The sequence below is a fragment of the Delphinus delphis genome, chromosome 16 (assembly GCF_949987515.2).
Source record: "Delphinus delphis chromosome 16, mDelDel1.2, whole genome shotgun sequence".
In the NCBI taxonomy this organism is placed as follows: Eukaryota; Metazoa; Chordata; class Mammalia; order Artiodactyla; family Delphinidae; genus Delphinus; species Delphinus delphis.
The window spans coordinates 1800247-1821957 of NC_082698.1; the positions used below are offsets into that span (position 1 = coordinate 1800247).

Sequence of the window (21711 nt, forward strand, 5' to 3'; positions counted from 1 at the left end):
CAAATTAGAAGAATGAGGAAACAACCCTAGAAGCAAACTGAAAGCACTCTGGTGCTTTAGTTTATCTCAGGAGAGAGGTCGACGGATCAGTCCAGAGGTGAGGAGAGCCCGTGTTTGGAGAGTCCCAGGTGTGTCTGTGGTGTACCTGGGTGGGTGCATGCTCTCCTGCCCAGGTCAGGGTGGGCTTTTCATACAAGCTCTTAAAAGCATGCCTCATAATACCTTCCTTCTGCTTTAGGCGGCAGGAAGGCCCTTCACCAAATGCTCCTAAGAAACACCGTGCTTGCGCTGTTGACTGGTGGGGTTTCTCCGGCGTAGCGACCTAAGCAGTTTATTAGCACGTGGAAGTCTCCAACCAGCTCGGCGACGAACAGCCCACAGCTGGGCGGGGTCTCAGAGCCCCGGCATCACAAGGAGATACCGCGCGGGACCGGGGTCTGCGGCAGGAGGGAGGTCAGCCGGGGCGCGCGCCGCCTGGCGGCGACTGCGTGTGACCCGCGCGGAACCAGCCTCTGCTGTGCGGACCGAGCGAGGGTTCTCGCAGGAGGGGTGGTCCTTGGCCTCAGGCAGCCCAGGTTGCACTGAAGAGGCCGCGTGCGGTGGGTAAAGGAGGAGTACAATTCTGGGCCCGGTAGAATCCAGGACCAGTTCACAGTGGGCAATCCCAGCGAGAACCGTTTGTCCCGTGCAGAGGCCCAGAGGCGACCCGCCTGGAGTGTGTGGCGCCTGAACTAGTAGGGCGTGGGGTAGGGGCCCCCGGGGCAGAGGACCCGCTGGGGTCTTAGGAAAGTGTTTGGCAGATTTTCCAGGGAGAGAAATCTACCTGTCCCCAGTGGCAATCGGTGCCCGCTGGGCGTCGGGGGCTGCAGGCAGCATCCCCTGGGCACCCTCCGCCCTCGACCCAGGTTACGCCAGGCAGAGAGCGGCCCGCGCGCGGTCCCCGTCGGCGGCCCCAGCACCGCCCGGCGGCTGGACGTGCCTGGCTCAGGCGCCGCCACTTTGGCCTCGCTGCTGCTGGTGGACCCCGTCTCCCGGCCTGGCCGGGTGCGCCTTCCCCGGCGTGCGCTCCGTCCGCGACAGCCGGCGGCCTCCAGCGGCCGAACCTGAGCTCCGGGCGCAATCCGCGGGAGCCCCGCGCCTCCGCCTGCTCCCCGCCCCCACCCCCGCCGCCGCCGCGGGGGTCCCGGGGTGAGTGCTGGCCGGAGCCCGGAACCAGGGGACGCTGCGAGCCGGGGCCGGGCCTGGGGGGCGGCGGCGGCGCGGGCGGCAGCGCTAGCAGAGGAGGAGGAGGAGGGGCTCCCGGCGCGGGGCAGGGGCGGAGCGTGCGGCCGCGCAGCGGAACCAAGTGAGTTCGCACCGGAGCCCGCGCCGCCGCCGGCCCGTGCCTCTGGCGCCCGCCGCCCCCGCCGCGCCCGCAGCCGCCGCCCGCGCGGGGATGTAGGATGCTGGTGGGCGCCGGGCTCCAGCGGCGGCGGCGGCAGCTGCAGCAGCCGCAGCAGCCTCGGCGGCGGCAGCCTCTCCTCTGGCCGATGAACGCAGACCCGCCGCCGCCGCCGCCGCCGCCCTGGGTTTGGATGGTCCCCGGCTCGGCCGGGCTGCTCCGGCTGGGAGCCGGGGTCGCGCCCCCGCCAGGGCTGCTTGCCTCGGCCCAGCCCTCTGCCGCCCCGCTGCTCCCGGGGCTGCCCGGCTGGCTGCCGTTGCTGCCGCTGCCCTCTGCGCCAGACCACGCCGCCGCCGCAGCTGTGCACCACTACCCCTTGCTCAACGGGCAGGTAATGTGTCCCCCGGCCCCCGGCCCCTGGCCCCGGGTTCGGGGTCGCCGGCTTCCCCCCTGGCCCCTGGGCGCGGCCCTCGCCCCGCTCCGGCGGCTCCGGCCCTGTGGCTTGCGCTCTTTCCTCCCGCGGTGGTCCTCGGCTCCCCAGCCCATCACGGCGCAGCCTGGCAGCCATGCATCGGCAACAAAGTTCATGCTTCGACGTCTCGTTCTGCCTCTCGGCAGTTTTTGCAGTATGTCTTCCCGGTTTCTCAGACGAGCAGTTTGGAGACCCGCACCCCAAGCCCAGAGTTGGGACCGCCTCGGCCACAACTTTCGCCCGGGCCGGGGTCGTTGTCCAGAGCGCGGTGCTTAAGTATCGCCTCCGGAGCCCGGCGTTGCAGCTGCCAACTGTGGCCGACTTACCGAATAGAAGTTAATACTTTTACAGTCTCTGACAGGCTTGGAAAGCAAGCTGGGAATCAATAGCTGTTTCTGATTCTGATCTAGTTTTTGTTTTGTTTCTGTTTTTTTCATTTGAAAATAGACTCAGGACAATGCTTAAGAAAATTCAAACCAATGGAAGCCTGCAGGGAAATCCTGCCTTTAGTACTGAGAAATGCTACCGGTGATTTCCACTCCCACCCTAGGTCTGCCTGAGTCGACCAAATTACCTAGTGTCATATTGCACTTTAGAAGAGTTTGGCGTTTAAAACCTGGAATTAAAAAGGAAAAGTGACTGTGCCTTTGATTAATGGTGTAACAGAGCAAGGGAAGCTGGTTTTGGCAAGATCCATTGTTTGCTATCTAACTAGGCAGATGCATTTAAATCAGGGAATAACATGTATTTTATTCCAATGACTGTCCTAATTAGCATATTCAAATGAGTGGATGTTAGAATACACCACATAATTAATTTAATTCCAATATTATATCGTGAGCTTTTCTAAAAGATGTTAACTCTCCTAAACTGGTCTTTACATGTAATGATACATCACATATGTGGTACTGGATATGGTATTTTGATGTGTGATGCAGTTCACGTTGGGGTTTTTTTTGAATAAGCGTTGGTAGCTTTTTTGATATTTTGAAGGGGTTGTCATATGCGAGTGCTACCACTAGAGGTATATGGTGTCAAGGAACTACCTTTTATTTTTTTTCCATATAGAAAATGCTTTTTTTTTCTTGTGTAAATTTAAAACGAAAAATCTCCCCAAAACTTAGTATTAATCTTTAAAATATTTTGTGCTACCATATTTTCTGTTAAATAACTATTTAAACCAGAAGAACATTTTCACATAACAGGAAATTCAAAAATGCTTTTATGATTTTAGAACAAATGCGTATTGAAGTATTCCGTACCATTGAACAATGATCTTATTCTCCACTGATAAGGATTCAGTTAATTTAATTAGAGAGACTGTCTCCTAAATTGTCTGCCCCCTTTCAACGTTTGCTATTTTATTCTGTGCATTGGGGTCTTCAGTTATGTGATAAGCTCATTTATGTTTTCTTTGCCTTGGAATCTATTTGCATTTGCGAACCTTGGGAAACTTTGAATCCTAACCTCTTATTTTAAAAATATTACTTGTGCCTGTTTTAAAAATGATAAATATAATTAATATAAAATGATATATGGAAAAGAATATCATAAAATATAGCTCTCTGCTTGCTTATAAAAAGAATTCAAGAATTATAAAAGGAATACCCAGCATTTCACCTTTCCCTTGTGGTTTTTCATATTCTCAGGGCAGAAATCCATTTCTTACCATGTTCTCATGGTTTTGTGCTTAGAAGTTCTTTCTTAATATTACAGAAAGCAGTGTTGTAAATGCATTGTGATGATTCAGATATGAAAATTTTTTCAAATTTTTAGAATTTTGAATGTTTGTGGGGATTTTTTGGACTGGGAAAAAGGAGATTTTTCTCAGAATCAAATGCATGCATTTTAAAATTCCCTTTTAAAGCAGCTATCCCAGCATCTTTTGGTACAAAGGAGAGTTGATTGATGTAGGCTAATGAGCACACCCTTCTCTTTTCTTGGGTTTCAGTGGCTGTTTGGTGGTCATTCTCCATCGATTGGACTGTCCCCCTCTTCCACTGTGGAATTGGTGCCCATTTTCCCACATGTCTGCCCATCTTCTCTTCCACTTCCCATTGGGAAAAGTTGGATAGACAAAAGGATACCTAATTGTAAGGTAAAAATGCAGCTAGCCTGATTGGATAAATGGGCTGTTAATTTTTAAGTTGTCGGGTACTGCTGTAACAGAAATCACTGTGTATTTTTAGTTTCTAACTGCAATAGATCAACCAGCTCGGTCTGGAGAGAAGTCTTTTCAGAATAAGATTGGTCTGTTCAAAAGCACCAGTAGATGGTGGTGGTGGTGGGGGATTTTGTTTTCGCTTAAAATATTTGGTTTCCATAGGATAATATAAAATTCCTACTTCTGAATCAGAAGTACTACTTTTTGAATTTTTCAGTTTTTAAATCCATAACTATTGTTCAGAATCTAGCCTTCAACCTTATATAACTCAAGTGTACATTTTAAAAGTAAGTTTTCCTTGGTATTATTGCTTTGAGTGTTCATCTTTCGGATGGTTTTTCTTGCCTTTTGAATTCAAATATACTGGCTACACTTTGTTTACCTGAAAACCAATAGAAAGTAGTTCAGTGACTTGTTCTACAACACACTGCTTATCTCACTGGGGTGATTCTGTATCTGTTAACTGGCTGCTGGGATGAACTAACCAAGTCAATAGCTGAAGACCAGCCCAGGAGACTTAACGAGAAGGTGATTGGTGTCAGAGCCCTGTGGATCCTCAGGTTTTAAGATAGTGGCCTTATAGAATCTCCATGCATAGAATCTCCAATGTTCAACGTGAGACAAGTATTCTACAGTCTTCAGCGTTTGTTCTGTGCATGGCCTTAAGTGTTATGCTTGCTCTTTCTTTGGACAGATCTTTTTTAATAATTCCTTTGCTCTGGACTCAACATGGATCTATCCTGAGGAATCAAGATTGTTCCATGGGCCTGAGAAGCCTCAACTGTTGGCAAATCAAGTAGCCGTGTCTCTGTCCAGGCCCGCTCCTGCCTCTAGGCCTCTTCCCACAGTGGTGTTAACACCTCAGCCTATCCCAGGTTGGTGCCCAAATAGCTGTAAACATGTGTGGTTGGTTTTTGTTTGTTTGCTTTTGCTGTAGCTACAAATTAGCTTTGGGTAGGAAAACTATGTCACTTTAATGAAGCAGTTCTTTCAGTAAAATATAATTTCTTTTTTCACGGGCGTGATTCCTTTTCATAACGACATTGAGTTTGGGGTAGATTATTCGCTGTGTTTTTGGAGGATGGAATCTGCTTGAAGGCGAAGAGATGGCTGAGGGGATTCGTACAGAATCATGTTTTTGGGGCTCTGTTTTTAGAATTGGACCAAATCTTCTGCTGATAGCTCTTAGTAGGAGCCCTAATTGATCAGGCAACTCATTTAAAAAATGTTCCTTATGTGGGGTGAGGTGCATAGCTCCCTGGTCCGCAGGACACGGGCACATGTAAGATTTTTATACGTTTTGCCTTCACGAATATGGGGTGATGTTGGCGATGGTCTGTAAATGTGTGCTGTTGGGAAGATGGGTTTTGTTCTCTTTGGAGTCTAGTGACCTAAAAGAACAGTGGTCCTGGAACAGACTCCCATGAAATAACCCCTGGTTGAAAGATGGTGTAATAAACCTATATAGTAACAAGAGAATAAAATCATCTTATGAATTTTTTAATTGATTTTTAAAATCACCCTAACATATGATCATATTAGAGAAGCAGATGTTGCTCATGCGCAAATTATCTTGCAACACCTCCCATTACGGAATATTTTATGACTTCAGAACTATATTATCTTCCTTGTAATTTCCTACCTACCAAGATTGTCCCAATATGTAGCACTAAAATTTAGTAATAAGGACGTGTATCTGTGGATAGATCAGTGCTGGTTTAGAGACATATTTACTTTCTTCTCTCTCTTTCTACCTTATGTATTATAATTTGCTATGTGTCCTGTTTAGTAATAAGTCAGGAAGAACACTCAACTCTGTGTGTTTTTTCATAGGCCTTAATGATTCTTGACTGAAACTTGCCTTCTGCCCTTGTAATCATCTGTTACTGAGTTGTTAAAATCTGAATAAGCGTCATACATACATACACTTATAAACATTTTACACGAAGATGATCACATATCCTTTTTAATTGAACGATGACAAAGGATGATCAGATAGCATGTAATATATGGTATTCCAGGGCTTTGGACGTCTTTTTCGGTATATGAAAGGATAATATTTTACTTTCCTAATGCACTGGCAATGCTGTCACCAAAATAATCAGCACATTTAGTTTAAAAAACAGTGAAATTAGTTTAACTGTTCCAACAAGAGCTTCGAGTGACCTTTCCTCCTGTCCGCTCACTCTTGAATAGCATGTAGACATTTGCATTGTACCTCTGTCCTCTTAGAAAACTCATACTGTGAACACGCTAACTACCAATTTTGTCGAAGAAGCTTATGGCAAATTATCATAGCGTTTATATCATGTGGACATTTTGACTTGCCATTGTGTGACACCTATTTCATACTTAAAGCATATTCATGTTAATTTTACCTTTTGACTTTTTTTTTTTTTTTTTTGCGGTACGCGGGCCTCTCACTGTTGTGGCCTCTCCCGTTGCGGAGCACAGGCTCCGGACGCGCAGGCTCAGCGGCCATGGCCCACGGGCCCAGCTGCTCCGCGGCATGTGGGATCTTCCCGGACCGGGGCACAAACCCGTGTCCCCTGCATCGGCAGGCGGACTCTCAACCACTGCGCCACCAGGGAAGCCCCACCTTTTGACTTTTTGACTAAGCCTTTTTAAAGGACAAAATAAAACAATATTTCTTACTAACATGGTCGATCATAGAATAACTGTCCACCCCATCTAACATTTATCAAATTTCTGCTTTTATTCTTCCTTGGATTTTTTTTTTTTTTTTGGACTCATGAACCATAAGAATACAACATGCTTTACTTATCTTTTGGAGAATAATGTATCTGTGCCCAGAGGTATTTTACTAACAGTCGTATAGGCATTTGTTCTGAGATGGCATTTCTGAACTGCTTCATGAAAATTTTGATTTTTTGATACATTTCAGATTCTTAGAAATTACTATTCTAGAAACATGTGTTAAGTGACTGTTAGTCCAAAGAACACATTTAGGGTGTTGTTTACATGTTTGTTGTTTATATGTCACTAACTATTTAACCGAGAACCTGGAAGGGGGAGCAAGTAAAGGTGGAAGGTAGGGTAGCTCCCAGTCAGTTAAAAGTTAAGGTACATTGTTTCAATTTTAATGTAATTAATGAGAAAATATAGCCTCATTAAAACATTTTACATGTAAATTTTCAGATATGTTGTTAAAAGTTATTGTTATAATTGCTATTAAGTCGTATCTTGCTATATATTGATAAATTGAAATATTATATTGGTTTACATTATATAAAGTTATGCATTTATAAATGTAAATATTTATACACACTATATTAATATATAATGTATGAATATATTATATGATTGATATTTTAAGTGGATCCATTTGTAAATTGTTATATTCAGAAGCAAATGGCCTTAGAATCTTAGATATATTTTATTGATCCCCTTTCAGTTAATCAATGAAGCACTATTAGAACTCCAGGAGAACCAGGAGAGTGAGTCAGACTCACCTCATTTTATTTTTTAATTTAATTTAATATTTTTTTTAGATTTTTTTAACATCTTTATTGGAGTATAAGTGCTTTACAATGTCATGTTAATTGCTGTTGTATAACAGAGTGACTCAGTTATACATATACATATGCTCCCATATCTCTTCCCTGTTGCGTCTCCTGTCCTCCCACCCTCCCTATCCCACCCCTCTAGGTGGTCGCAAAGCACCGAGCTGATCTCCCTGTGCTATGCAGCTGCTTCCCACTAGCTATCTCTTTTACATTTGGTAGTGTATATATGTCAATGCTTCTCTCTCACTTCGTCCCAGCTTACACTTCCCCCTTCCCTTGTCCTCAAGTCCATTCTCTACGTCTGCATCTCTATTCCTATCCTGCCCCTAGGTTCATCAGAACCATTTTAATTTCTTTTTAGATTCCATATATATGTGTTAGCATATGGTATTTGTTTTTCTCTCTCTGACTTACTTCACTCTGTATGACAGACTCTAGGTCCATCCACCTCACTACAAATAACTCAATTTCATCTCTTTTTATGGCTGAGTAATATTCCATTGTATATATGTGCCACATCTTCTTTATCCCTTCATCTGTCGATGGACACTTAGGTTGCTTCCATGTCCTGGCTATTGTAAATAGAGCTGCAATGAACATTGGGGTGCATGTGTCTTTTTGAATTATGGTTTTCTCAGGGTATATGCCCAGTAGTGGGATTGCTGGGTCGTATGGTAGTTCTATTTTTAGTTTTTTAAGGAACCTCCGTACTGTTCTCTATAGTGGCTGTATCAATTTACATTCCCACCGACAGTGCAGGAGGGTTCCCTTTTCTCCACACTCTCTCCAGCATTTATTGTTTGTAGATTTTTTGATGATGGCCATTCTGACAGACTCGCCTCATTTTAAACAGCCTCATTACATTTTCCTTTCTTGGATAGATAGTACATTTGTGTAATAATCATTCTTGACAATGGCATTACGTAGCATGAGCTCCAATGATGTGACACTAGAAAGTGGTTTTGTTTCAGTAAGCATGTGGTCTGTTGAACTGAGTTAGAAGGTGTGATGGGCAGAGATGTCAGGTGGGTGACCTCTGAGGCTCATGTTAATATCGCTCCCCTCCTGATCTATGGTTGGTTAAGAAGTAACTGCACTGCAGCAACGTCTCATAGAATATTAGCACAACTTGAACGAATTTGGGTAAGTCATCTAAAATTTAATAAATGTTTTGAAGGACTTTATTTTTGATATATACTAGACTCACTTATGTTAACGATAGAGGTAATGATTTGCTGTTATACTCAGACCTGAAGCAAGCCTGTTGGCCACTTAGAAGCGTGAAGGTCAGTCGTGTTCCCACCTGCATTCATCCGAGGAGCTCCTGCAGGCGGTGCAGACATGGGCTCTGCTAGGCGCCCTCGCAGCACATGTTCTCCTGGGGAAGTGCACTCTTAGATCATTACCCAGCACTGCCTTCCTAGGGGCTCTCTGCAGGCGTCCAAGGAGGGTCTCAGGAGGGTCATCAGGGAAGGTCTCCAGGGGATGGTGTACCTGAAACACACCACAAAGATCAGCAGAACCTGACCAGGGCAGGAGAGGGAATGGAGCAGTAGGACATGTAAAGTCACAAACTTACGACAGATGTTTCATCAGGTGATGACAAGCAGTCAAGCAGCCTAAACCAAGGAGGAGAGTGGGGGTGGGGTGCGGCCGTGGGGGTGGGATGGGGCAGTGGGGGTGGGGCGCGGCGGTGGGGGTGGGATGGGGCAGTGGGGGTGGGGCGCGGCCGTGGGGGTGGGGTGCGGCAGTGGTGGTGGGGCGCGGCAGTGGTGGCGGGGTGCGGCAGTGGTGGCGGGATGCGGCAGCGGTGGCGGGGTGTGGCAGCGGTGGTGGGATGCGGCAGTGGTGGCCCAGCTCAGGGCCACTTCGTGCAAGATGAATCCCATCATCCCATGGGACCTGTGTAGTAAGTCCTGGGCGCTGTCCAGAGTATCCTGGGATGTTCCATCATTCTTCAGCTTGGGAGCCATGGTTTCTTCAGGAAAGTGTAAATTTGTCCTCAGGAAGCAGAGCAGACAAAGAAAGGGCCGAGTCTTCTCACCGAAAAGTAAATGCAAGCGTCCAAAAATATGCAAGTTACAACTCTACTGGAAAGTAAAGTCTCCAGTGAATAACTTAGTGGCTTTTTAAGGAATCATCCCTAATTACAGTGTGAATGGGTTGAACTGAGAAATAAGCTGGGACTCATTCATTCCCAGTCCTCAGAGGCTGATGCAGGAAAGGCGAGGACACATGAGGACAAGGCACCCCCTCCTCTTCAGGAGTCTCTGCACTTAGGATGAGACCCCATCACTTTGTCTCCAATCTCAACATCTCCCTTCTCCCATGCAGTGCTAAGTCCCTCTTCATCCCAGGGAGAAATGGGCTTGCATTGCTTCTAAGGATATGAGGTTTATCACAAATAGAGGTGGGAGTAGGGCCAGCGTGGAAATCGTGCTTTCCAAAGCATCCCTGTGCTTCACTTCTAAAAATGAGAACTTCAGAGTCCTTCAAGCTATTCAGAAATACAAGTGCTTAGATTCAGAGTATCAGGCAGGAGAATAATTTACTCAGCTTCTATCCGGTAAGGACACATGGCATTATAGTTTGCTGGAAACTGGGGATTTGTCTAAAAGTTGTGTATATCACATTGCCTTTGGGCTGAAGATCAAAGAGCGTGATTCTACCAATATCTTGTTGGAAAAAAAATCCTGGCTGTGCCATTCAAAGATGACTAGAGAGACAGGGAGGGAAAGTGGAAGATGAGGTGGGACAACAGAAACTGTTCTGCTTCATGAAAGATTTGTTTACTCAAAAGATGCAGAAGAAAGAAAAATCTGGGAAACAGCTTTTGTACAGGAGCTTGTAAGCATTTTGCATAAATCACCTTTCAGTTTACCTTAATATGAACAGAAGAGCTTTATAGAAAAGCAATAAAAGAAAAATCGAAAGCGAGCTGGCGGAGGCATGAAATCACGTGGCAAGACGGTTTGAACTGGATGATGGCAGACAACATAGATGGATTCTCAAGCATGTGTAGCTGTGGCAGTGAACAAAGGGATGGTAATCATGAGAAGGTGACAGTGAGATAGAGAGCAAACAACACATCGATGCTGATGTGATCTCCTCGAAAAACAAATACAATGTGACAGACATATTAAATGTGGCCGTGACATATACCTTGCTCACTGTATCCTGGTGGAGTGTACGAATGGGAGAGCCACTCCTTCCAGGAACACTGAAGTGGGCACAGCTTCAGATCAATGTACAGCACTAGATGTGATCACCTGATGCGGAAAACTTTAGAGAATTAGGAGGAAAAACGTTTGTGATCAAAGTAATATATGCCCAACAAGAAAGGCCTCCATACGCATAAGCAAGGAAAAGACCTTCTCAAACAACCGATGGATAGACTTGCTTCACGTCTAATGTTCTCACCTCAAGTTCTACTTTGTCTCAAGTTAATGTTGCTGTCACTCTACATTTCTGTTTTATCTTGCTTATCAGTGTTTACCTTGTCTTTTGTTTTAAGCTTAGGTCAGTCATTTAAAGGCACAGTCTCTTCTTTTGCCTTTAAAAATGGAGTTTGGTGTACCTATATTTGAATTCCTATTTTTATGTTTCTTCTGTCATATTATTATATCCTGTTTTTTTTTTGTTTGTTTTTGTTTTTGTTTTTTTTGTGGTACATGGGCCTCTCAGTGTTGTGGCCTCTCCCATTGCGGAGGACAGGCTCCGGACGCGCAGGCTCAGCGTCCATGGCTCACGGGCCCAGCCGCTCTGCGGCCTGTGGGATCTTCCTGGACCAGGGCACGAACCTGTGTCCTCTGCATCGGCAGGCAGACTCTCAACCACTGCGCCACCAGGAAAGCCCTATATCCTGTTTTTTATAGTGTTTTGCTATTTCTTTATTTTAGTCTGTTTTTATTCTTTTGCTGTGCCATGTATGTTTTGTTTGATTTTGTTTATTTTTGTTTTATATGGTGATTTGGAATATGTTCATACTGATCCTATTTTCTCAAGCAATTACCAGTAAGATTTTTAAAGAAACAGATTTAAGCTTTATGTTTCTCTTAATTTTCAAATTATGACAATACTCTCACTTTAGAATTCTTTTATAGACTATGAAAAATTTGGGAAAAACTTATATCATAAATTTTTTTTTCTCTTCAGTTTCCTCCACTAATTGAGAAATTAATCAAAAGCAAGAGCTAAGAATGGGGAAGTCAGGTTTCAAACTATCTATAATCGTCAACAATTTTTGTCAATAACATAGAATATATGTAAATGTTCATTAATTTGGTTACAGGAATGACTGAAAATTTCTAAGCAACTTTTTTCCCCCAAACTGAAGCTGAAAAGAATAATTATAATCTGAATACGTAACCTCAAATTATGTTGGTAAAATTGGGAAGAGGAGAATTGAGAAATCTGAGGATACAAATTATTTCAAAATCCCTTATATAGTTAAAAGAAGCTGAAACACTAGGAAACTCTCATGCTGGAAGCCCAGAAAACAAGGGTATTTAAGACTGACACGAGACAAGACATCCTGCCCCACAGCCAGCCTTATAAACATGAGTAAAAGCAACAGCCACCTACCACTGGTGCAGGGACCGGGTATGGAGAGTGACCCTCTTCTGTGATGCAGGAATTTGGGGATGGCTGAAAGTTAGGGGGACACAAATATTAAGACTATCAGACACCCTAGAACTTACTCTAAGAAAAAGGCATCGTTAAAGGATTTTGAAGCCTCTGGGGCATGGTAGGAAACTGTGGCAACAAAATACAAATCCAGGTCAACACCTGAATACATTGACACATCTCATTCAGCTTGACAGAAGAAGGGGTGTGCCCATTTCCAGGAGTAAATCCTAAGTACCTCATTCTCTATCGTTCTAATCATGATGTCTGGCATTGAATAAAAAAGTTGCAAGACACACAAACAAAGCAAAAAATGATAAACCATTGTCAAGAGATAAAGTAAGCAACAAAACCAGATCCTAAGATGACATATTTTGGAACTCTCAGACAGGGACTTTGAAATAACGATGATTAATATATTAATGAGTCTAATGGAAAAGGCGGGCCACATGCATGAAAAGATAGAGAATTTTATCAGAGATATGGAAAAGATAAGAAAGCCAAACTGAAATACTAGAAAAAATAAAACATGGTATCAGAAATGAAGAATTACTTTGGTGGACTCATGAGTAGATGTGATACAGCCAAGGAAAGTATGAATGCACTTAAAGATAGGTCAACAGAAACTACTAAAATTGTAACACAAAGAGAAAACAGTGAAAAAATGGAGCATACTTTCCCAGAGGTATGAGATAATATCAAATGGTTTAACATACATATAATTGAAGTTTCAGGAGGAGAGAAAATGAGGGGGGAAAAAAACATTTGAAGTCACAGTGACCAAAGGTAATAAACAATTAATAAAAGTTATCAAAACATGGATCTAAGAGACTTAGAAAACCCCAAGACTGAAAATGAGGCAAAACATATTCAAACTTCTGTTTCCAAGGTTAAGAGAAAATCTTGAAGACAAACAAGGAAAAAAAGACACGTTACACAGATAGTAACAAAAATTTAAAATTGCAGGAGTTGTATTATAAGAATCTATACAAACCCCAAAGCAACAAAGTGACATCTTTAAAAGACTGAACTAAAAATCTCTCAGTCAAGAACTTTATACAAAGCAAAAACAATTATCAAAAACTAAGGTGAAATGAAGATTTTTCCGAAACTAAAACTGAAAAGAATTAATTGTCGGTAGACCTGCAGTTCAAGAAATTATGAAGAAGCTTATCAAGCAGAACTAATATGATAGCAGAGAGAAACTTGCATCTGTACAAAGAAATAAAGAGTACATTAAGGTAAAATATATATTTTACCTTGTTTTTAATTGCTCCGAAAGATAATTAACTGTATAAGGATAAGTAATGGTGAGTGATGTAGTATGTGCATATAGCATGTGTGAAATCAAAACGATGTCAACAATCACAAAAGATGGGAGTAAGGAATTGGAAGGATATAACTGCAAAGCTCCCATCATACATTAAGTGGTATGATGTTATTTGAAGGTGAACTCTAATTAATTAAAATACATATTATAAAGCATATAGCAACCACTTAAGAATTAAAAAGAGTTATAACTAATAAAACAACAGAATAACAATAATCAATAAAATTGGAATCATAACAAATACTCAACCCAAATTCAGTCAGAAAAAGAGAACAAAAGATCAAAGCACAGAAGAAGTAAATAATTAAAAAAATAATAACTACAATATGGTATATTTAAATAAAAAGGTATAAAGTCACATACAGACCAAAAGTGAGAGGATGGAAGAAGGCTCTCCACACAAATGAAAATCACAAGAAAGCTGGAGCAGCAATACTTTTTCAGACAAAATTGACAGTAAAATAAAAACTGTAGCAGGAGACAAAGAAGGACACTACATGATGATCAAAGGATCAATCCAAGAAGAAGATATAACAATTTTAAATATACATGCACCCAACATAGGAACACCTAAATATATAAGGTAAATGTTAACAGACATAAAAGGAGAAATCAACAGTAACACAATAATGGGGGGGGGGGACTTTAACACCCCACTTTCATCAATGGACAGATCATCCAGACAGAAAGTCAATAAGGAAACACAGGCCTTAAAATGACACATTAGACCAGATATACTTAGTTTATATTTATAAAGCATTCCATCTGAAAGCAGCAGAATAAACCTTTTCAAGTTCACATGGAACATTCTCCAGGATAGATCACATGCTGGGTCAAAAATCAAGGCTTGGTAAATTTAAGAAAACTGAAATCATATCAAGCGTCTTTTCTGACCACAATGGTATGAGGCTAGAAATCAACTACAAGAGAAAAAAACTGCAAAAAAATGCAAACACGTGGAGGCTAAACAATATGCTACTGAAAAAAAGAGAGAGGAAATCAAAAAACACCTAGAAACAAATGAAAATGAAAACATGATGAACCAAAACCTATGGGATGCAGCAAAAGCAATTCTAGAAGGGAAGCTTATAACAGTACAAGCTTATGTCAGGAAATAAGAAAAATATCAAATAAACAACCTAACCTTATGCCTAAAGCAACTAGAGAAAGAAGAACAAACAAAACCCGAAACTAATAAAAGAAAATAAATCGTAAAGATTTATGATAAACCTTAAATAAATAAATCATAAATCAGAGCAGAAATAAATGAAACAGAGACTTAAAAAGCAATAGAAAATATCAGTGAAACTAAAAGCTTGTTCTTTGAAAAGATAAACAAAATTGATAAACCTTTAGCCAGACTCATCAAGAAAAAAAGGGAGAGGGCCCAAATCAATAAACTGAGAAATGAAAAAGGAGAAGTTACAACTGACACTGCAGAAATACAAAGGATCATAAGAGACTACTATGAGCAACTATACACCAATACAATGGACAACCTGGGAGAAATGGACAAATTCTTAGAAAGGTAGAATCTCCCAAGAGTGAATGAGGAAGGAATAGAAAATGTGAACAGATCAATTACCAGTACCAAAATCGAATCAGTAATTTAAAAACTCCCAAAAAACAGAAGTCCAGGACCAGTTAACTTCACAGGTGAATTCTACTAAACATTTAGAGAAGAGTTAACACCTGTCCTTCTGAAACTATTCAAAAAAAATTGCAAAGGAAGGAATATTTCTGAACTCATTCTATGAGGCCACCATCATCCTGACACCAAAACCAGACAAAGATATCACAAAAAAAGAATATTACAGGCCAATATCACTGATGAACATAGATGCAAAAATCCTCAACAAAATACTAGCCCACTAACTCAAACAATACATTAACATTACTCACTGTAGACGTATTATTGCCACAGGCATTAGTTTCTGCAAAAATCCCTTGGTCAATAATGTGTTAAAGGATCATACACCATGATCAAGTGGGATTTATCCCAGGGATGCAAGGATTTTTCAATATCTGCAAATCAATCAATGTGATACACCACATTAACAAATTAAAGAATAAAAACCATACGATCGTCTCAGTAGATGCAGAAAAAGCTTTTGATAAAATTCAACATCCATTTATGATAAAAATTCTTCAGAAAGTCGGCATAGAGGCAACATACGTCAACATAATAAAGGCTATATATTACAAACCCACAGGTAACATTATACTCAATTGTGAAAAGCTGAAATCATTTCCTATAAGATCAGGAACAAGACAAGGATGCCCACTCTTGCCATTTTTATTCAGCATAGTTTTGGAAGTCCTAGCCACAGCAATCAGAGAAGAAAAAGAAATAAAAGGAATTCAAATTGGAAAAAGAAGAAGTAACACTGTCATTGTTTGCAGACATGTAGAAAATCCTAAAGATGCTACCAGAAAACTACTAGAGCTCATCAACAAATTTGGTAAAGTTGTTGGACACAAAATTCATATACAGAAATCTGTTGTATTTCTATACACTAACAATAAAATATCAGAAAGAGAAATTAAGGAAACAATCCCATTCACCTTTGCATCAAAAAGAATAAAATACTTAGAAATAAACGTACCTAAGGAGGAAAAAGACCTGTACTCCAAAAACTGTAAGATGCTGATGAAAGAAATTGAAGATGACACAAACAGATGGAAAGCTATACCATGTTCTTGGATTAGAAGAATCAGTATTGTTAAAATGACCATACTTCCCAAGGAAATCTACAGATTCAGTACAATCCCTATCAAATTACCAGTGGCATTTTTCACAGAACTAGAACAAAAAAATTTTAAATTTGTATGGAAACACAAAGACCCTGAATAGCCAAAACAATCTTGAGAAAGAAGAATGGAGCTAGAGGAATCACACTCCCTTACTTTAAATTATACTATTGATAAAAAGCTACAGTAATCAAAGCAGTATGGTACTGGCACAAAAACAAACACATAGATCAATGGAACAGGGTAGAGAGCCCAGAAATAAACCCACACATTTATGGTCAATTAATCTATGACAAAGGATGCAAGAATATACAATGGAGAAAAGACAGTTTCTTCAATAAGTGGTGCTGGGAAAACCAGGCAGCTACATGTAAAAGAATGAAATTAGAACATTCTCTAACACCATTTTCAAAAATAAATTCAAAATGGATTAAAGACGTAAATGTAAGATTGGATACTATAAAACTCCTAGAGGAAAACATAGGCAGAACACTCTTTAACATAATTTGCAGAAATATATTTTTGGATCCATCTCCTAGAGTAATGGAAATAAAAACAAAATTAAACAAATGGGACCTAATTAAGCTTAAAAGCTTTTGCATAGCAAAGGAAACCATAAACAAAACAAAAGACAACTTACAGACTAGGAGAAAATATTTGCTAACGATGCTACCAACAGATTAATTTTCAAAATATAAAAACAGCTCATACAGCTTAATATCAAAAAACAAACAACCCAATAAAAAAATGGGCAAAAGATCTAAATAGACATTTCTCCAAAGAAGACATACAGATGGCCAACAGGCATATGAAAAGATGCTCAATATCACTAATGATTAGAGAAATGTATATCAAAACTACAATGAGGTATGAGCTCACACCAGTCAGAATGGCCATCATTAAAATGTCTACAAATAATAAATTCTGGAGAGGGTGTGGAGCAAAAGGAACCCTCCTACGCTGGTGGTGGAGATGTAAATTGGTACAGCCACTATGGAGAACAGTGTGGAGGGTCCTTAAAAAACTGCAAATAGAGTTGCTCTATGACCTTGCAATCCCACACTTGGGCATATGTCTGGAAAAAACTCTAATTCAAAAAGATACATGCACCCCAATGTTCATAGCAGCACTATTTACAATAGCTAAGACATGGAAGCAACCTGAAAGTCTATGGACAGAAGAATGGATAAAGAAGATGTGGTACATATATACAATGGAATGTTAGTCATAAAAAAGAAAGAAATAATGACATTTACAGCAATGTGGATGGGCCTAGAGATGATCGTATTAAGTAAGTCAGATGGAGAAAGACAAATAATATATGATTTCACTAATATTTGGAATCTAAAAAAAGATACAAATGAACTTATTTAGAAAACAGAAATAGACACACAGACTTAGAAAACAAACGTATGGTTACCAAAGGGGATAGTGGGGATGGGGGAGAGGTAAATTAGGAGTTTGGTATTAACATATACACACTACTGTATATAAAATAAACAACAAGGATCTACTGTATAGCCCAGAGAACTATACTCAATATCTTGTAATAACCTATAATGGAAAAGAACCTGAAAGAGAATATATACATATCTGTATAACTGAATCACTTTGCTGTATGCTTGAAACTACTACAACATTGTAAATTAACTATACTTCAATAAAAATAGAACTAAGCCAAAGTAAAGAAATAAAGAAATACAAAGGTATAAACTTTATAATTAAAAGGAAAGATTTTCATCTTTATATATATTATGTCCACAAGAAACTCATTTTTAATATAAAACCCTAGAGCAGATGAAAGTAAAAACGTGGAAAAGATACAGCATGCAAATCAGAAGAAAACTGGAGTACTGTATTAATATTAGGTAAATTAGAATTCAGAACCAGAAGTATTGCAGGAATAGGAAGGGACACTCCATAACTAAAATTCATAACTAAATACATACCAAGAAGGCATAACAGTTGTAAATGTGTGTGCGTCTAGCAAAAGAACTTCAACATACGCGAACAAAAGCTAATCAGACTTAAAAAAGAAACGGACAAGTCCATAACTATGTTCGGAAATTTCAACACTCATCTCCCAGAAATTAATAGAGCAAGAAGGAAGAATACCAATAAGGATTTACAGAATTTACACAATACTATCCAGTAACTTCATTAAATTGACATTTATAGAATACCTAACAATAATATAATACATTTTTTTTTGTATACATGGAACATTCAGCAATACAGACCTTATTCTAAGCCACAAAAGTCAACAAATTTTAAATGAAAATATACACAATTTGTTCTCTGGCCACAGTATAACTAAATTAGAAATCAATAACAGAAAAATACCCAGAAAAATTGCCAAATATCTGGAAATTTAAAAAAATACTCCCGAATGACCCATGGGCCAAAAAGGAAGTGGCAAAGAGAATTGCAAAATATTTTGAATTGAATAAAAATGAAAATCAATATTAAAAATATTATCACAGAGCATAGCTCCAACAGTGTTCAGATGGAAACTTATAGCACTAAAATGCCTACATTAAAAAATAAATTTTCAAAAACTATTAGCAAACCAAATTCAACAGCACATTAAAGGGATCATACACCATGATCAAGGGGGATTTGTCCCTATGATGCAAGGTTGGTTCAGCATATCCAAATCCATAAATGTGATATAGCATATTAATAGAATGAAAGATAAAAATCACATGATCATGTCAATAGATGCGGAAAAAGAATTTGACAATAATACAACATTCTTTTGTGATAACAACCCCCAGACTTCAGCAAACTGGATATTCAGGGGCCATACTTCAATATTACACTGACAAAGGACATCTATGAAAGAACCATATCTAACGTTGTATGTAAGAGTGAACACCTGATGTTTTCTCTCTAAGATAGAGAACCAGGCAAGGGCTTGTGCTTCCACCACTTCTTTGCAAAATTATACTTGAAGACCTAACCAATGCAATAAGGCAAAAAGAAAAGGAAAAAAAAAGCATGAAAAGCATACAGATTGGAAAGGAAGAAATAAAGCTGTCTCTACGTGCAGACAAAATTGTTGCCATATCGACCGTCTCAGAGAGTCTACCAGAAGCTGCTAGTACCAATAAGTGAATTTAGCAAGGCTGCAGGATGCAAGGTCAGTGTGAAAATTCAATAGTATCCCTGTATGACCAGTAATAAACAACTAGACATTAAAATAAATAGCAGTCTCACTAAAGCACTAAACCCAGAAAATATTTGTGGATTAATCTAACAAAATATGAATCCTGAAAACTACAAAACATTGAGTGGAGAAATCAAAGACTAATATATGGAGTGATATTTTGTATTAATGGGCTGGAAGACTCAATACTGTTAAGATGTCAGTGCTCTCCAAATTAATCTATAAATTCTGTGTAATCCCAAACAAAATCCCAGTTTCACAGAAATTAACAAGCTAATTCTATCACTGATATGGGAAGCCAAAGGAAGTAGAATGGCCACGACAGTGTTGAAAATGAACAGCAAATGTGGAGGTCTCCTATGGAACAGATGTGAATGCGTATGATAAAGCTACAAGAATGAAGGCTTCGTGGAACTGGCAAAGTCGGGGGAACAGAGATCAGTAGAACACAATCATAGACCCTTCAGAAACAGACACACGCATACATGGTCAACTGATTTTTTTACAGAGCATTCAGTAGAGAAAAACTTGCCTTTACAATAAATGGTTTTGGAACAGTTGAACATTCATCTTTAAAATAAACAAACCTTGATAAATACCTTGTATCATATATAAAAATTACCTCAAAATAGCTTATAAATCTGATTTTAAAACCAAAGTCCTAGAACTTCTCAAAGGAAACATAAAAGAAAATTTTCTGACCTTGATTTAGGCAAAATGTTTTTAGATATGACATCAAAAGATGAACCATAGAATAAAATGCATTGATAATTGGATTTCATCAAAATTATATACTGTTGCTCTTTGAAATGACTTTTAATAAAATGAAAAGAAAAGCCACATACTGGGAGAAAATATTTGCAAAGCATAGATCTAATAGAGAATTGATATCCATAATATACAAGGAACTCTCATAAAACAATAATAAGAAAACAAGTAACCCAGCAAAATATGTGATCAGACACATCACCAACAGAGATATATAATGTCAAATGGGCACATGAAAATATGCTCAATGTTATCTATCATTAGGGAAACACAAATAAAATCCGGAATGAAGAGTCCCTACACACGTACTGGAAGGGCTATCTATTCTATACCCAGGAATCTCACTCCTAGGTATTTACCCAAGAGTAATAAAGAGATGTTTCCACACGAAAGCCTGTACACAGATGTTTATAATGGCTTTATGAGTAACAAAACCTGGGAACAGTCCAAATAGCCATTAACTATTGCATAGATTGACACACTCAGGCACATCCAAACTATGGACCACAACAGAAACCACCACGAATGGACTTCTAACACACGCGGTGACATGATTGAATCCTAATAGATCGTGCTGAGCGGAAGAACCCAGAGTCAAACGTTTGTATCATAGATGATTCCTTTTTTTTTTTTTTTTTTTTTGCGATACGCGGGACTCTCACTGTTGCGGCCTCTCCCGTTGCGGAGCACAGGCTCCGGACGCGCAGGCTCAGCGGCCATGGCTCACGGGCCCAGCCACTCCGCGGCATGTGGGATCTTCCCGGACCGGGGCACAAACCGTGTCCCCTGCATCGGCAGGCGGACTCTCAACCACTGCGCCACCAGGGAAGCCCGATGATTCCCTTTTCATGACGTTATAGGAAAAGGAAAACTATAAGACCAAACACAGATCAGTGGTTTCCAGGGATTGGTGGGAGGAGGGTACTGACCACAGAGGGGCAGAGGGCAGGTTTTGGGGTTGTGGACAGTTATCTGATTGTGGTGGTGGTTACATGACTGCCTTTGCAGAAATTCAGAGAACTGTACACTAAGAGAATGAATTCCACTGTAGATAAATTACACCTGAATGCACCCAACTTTTAGAAAGAGAGAGACTTAAAGAGACATACCCAGTAAAGTGTGTGGCGTTTATTGACCCTTGTTTGAACAAGGCATACAGAAAATTGTGAGACAACAGGAGAAACTGGAGCAGTTGACTAAATGTTTAACAGTTTAAAGAAATGATTGTTTAAAATTTACGTATTTTATTTATTTATCTTTATTTTTGGCTGCCTTGGGTCTTCGTTGCTGCACTCGGGCTTTCTCTAGTTGCAGCGAGTGGGGGCTACTCTTTGTTGCGGTGCGTGGGCTTCTCATTGCAGTGGCTTCTCTTGTTGAGGATCATGGGCTCTAGGGCACACGGACTTCAGTAGTTGTGGCTCGCGGGCTCTAGAGCGCAGGCTCAGTAGTTGTGGCACACGGGCTTCGTTGCTCCGCGGCATGTGGGATCTTCCCAGACCAGGGCTTGAACCCATGTCCCCTGC

General features: G+C 40.6%; 1 protein-coding gene across 1 annotated transcript in view; it reads left to right on the top strand.

Annotated features, from left to right (window-relative positions):
• The first annotated feature begins 1442 nt into the window (after positions 1-1442).
• TCERG1L (transcription elongation regulator 1 like) overlaps positions 1443-21711 on the top strand; it is a 200083-nt gene continuing 179814 nt past the window's right edge. Inside the window, exons 1-3 of the mRNA XM_060033828.1 lie at positions 1443-1772; positions 3805-3951; positions 4712-4892. Coding sequence (XP_059889811.1) covers positions 1443-1772; positions 3805-3951; positions 4712-4892 — 658 coding nt within the window. The remainder of the gene's footprint in view (positions 1773-3804; positions 3952-4711; positions 4893-21711) is intronic.